Source organism: Eretmochelys imbricata, chromosome 3 (assembly GCF_965152235.1).
Source record: "Eretmochelys imbricata isolate rEreImb1 chromosome 3, rEreImb1.hap1, whole genome shotgun sequence".
Lineage (NCBI taxonomy): Eukaryota > Metazoa > Chordata > Testudines > Cheloniidae > Eretmochelys > Eretmochelys imbricata.
This window is the reverse complement of record NC_135574.1, coordinates 101,272,128-101,273,665: the sequence shown is the minus strand read 5'-3', so window position 1 is coordinate 101,273,665 and position 1,538 is coordinate 101,272,128. Positions and strand designations below refer to the sequence as shown.

Genomic DNA, 1,538 nt, shown 5'->3' with positions numbered 1-1,538 from the left:
AGTCAATTAAGCAAACATTTTCTTTTTTATTCAGTCTCATTAAAAAAAAGATATGCACTTACACTTTAAATCAGAACATTTTTTAAAAAATAAATGGACTTTACTAAAAATAACTCAACATGATTTTCATTTGGATTCAAAGTATATAGCTATAAAAGCCTGGGCGATTATTTTAAAGGAAAAACAACAAAACAGACAGAGGAAGACCGTGACCTGGAATCAGAACTTAGCAGGACAAGATACATTTTCATTCAGAAAACAAACTCATTGTTGAGCAATCAAGGTGGAGGATTTTACAGCTCACAATCACTTTCATTGCTTTTCGAAACCAAGGATAAAAGACAGAGTAAATCAAAGGATTAATGGCAGAATTGGAATAAGCAAACCAAGCCACAATGTCAAAGATAAGGGATGGAGTTATGAAGTTGAGGAAAGCATCAATTATTACAGTTACAAAATAAGGTGACCAGAATACCAAAAAAGCGATCACAGCTATACCCAGGGTTTTTGCAGCTTTCCTCTCTCTTCTGCCAACTCTGTCATCGAAATTATCAGACGACTGGGTTTTGTTGTTCATAATCTCTATCATTCTAGCTTGTCGTTTAGCCACAGCAAAGATCCTGCTGTAAAGCACTATCATTGCAGAGAAAGGTATGAAATAAAGGAGAGAGGATACAACAATACACGTTTTATTTAAGATAATCTGACAACTCCCTGCACAGGAGAGGCCATTTACTAATTCTTGCATCTCTTTGTCGTTAGACCCAGTGAAGACAGCATAAACACTGTATACTAATGAAAATGTCCAGGCAACAGCTATGAATGCGCCTGAAACAGGCACTGTGAACTTGATGGGATAAATTAAAGGGTTGTTAACAGCAACATATCGATCAACAGAGATGAAACACAAGTGAAATATTGATGCTAGGCACAAAGATACATCTAAACAACAGTGAAATCTACAGAATATTTCCCCAAAATACCAGCATGTTTCAACAGATCTTACAGTGCTAAAGGGCAGCACAGTCAGACCCAAACCAAAGTCAGCACATGCCAAGGAGGCAATCAAAAAATGTGTAGGAGAGTGAAGTTGCTTGAAATAAGCAATTGAAATAATTACCAGTAGATTTCCACCCACAGTGAGAATTGTCAGCAAACCAAGCGCAATATACAAGGTTACTCGGAGTCCAGAAGACAATGGCGTTTTATAGCAAGATTCATTCATGTTTTCAAAGCAGTATTGCAAATCTTCGTTATCAAAAAAAGTTGAGTTCATTATTTCCTCCAAGTCTTATTTTTGAATTACTGAACTGACGTTTATGATCCAGGAAAGGGAGAATATGCTCCTGTTTCCAACTTCTCCTGAAAAAAATGAATAGGGATGTTAATAGAATAACTCCACAAACTTATTTTGAACACAGAAATTAAGATGAATTCAGACAGTTAAAAAAATTGTAAAAATGTAAGATCTCAGTAGCAGCAGATTTTCCCTAGTAACTTAAAATAAGAAAAAAGAAATGATTGTGGTTATTGTGTTT

At 35.4% G+C, this 1,538-nt stretch overlaps 1 protein-coding gene across 1 annotated transcript; it reads right to left on the bottom strand.

The window, feature by feature from the left end:
- Window positions 1-247: 247 nt before the first annotated feature.
- Window positions 248-1,276, bottom strand: LOC144262113 (trace amine-associated receptor 9-like). The gene has a single exon (XM_077811749.1). The coding sequence runs from the start codon at window positions 1,274-1,276 to the stop codon at window positions 248-250; it is 1,029 nt and encodes a 342-aa protein (XP_077667875.1).
- Between the last annotated feature and the right edge of the window lie 262 nt (window positions 1,277-1,538).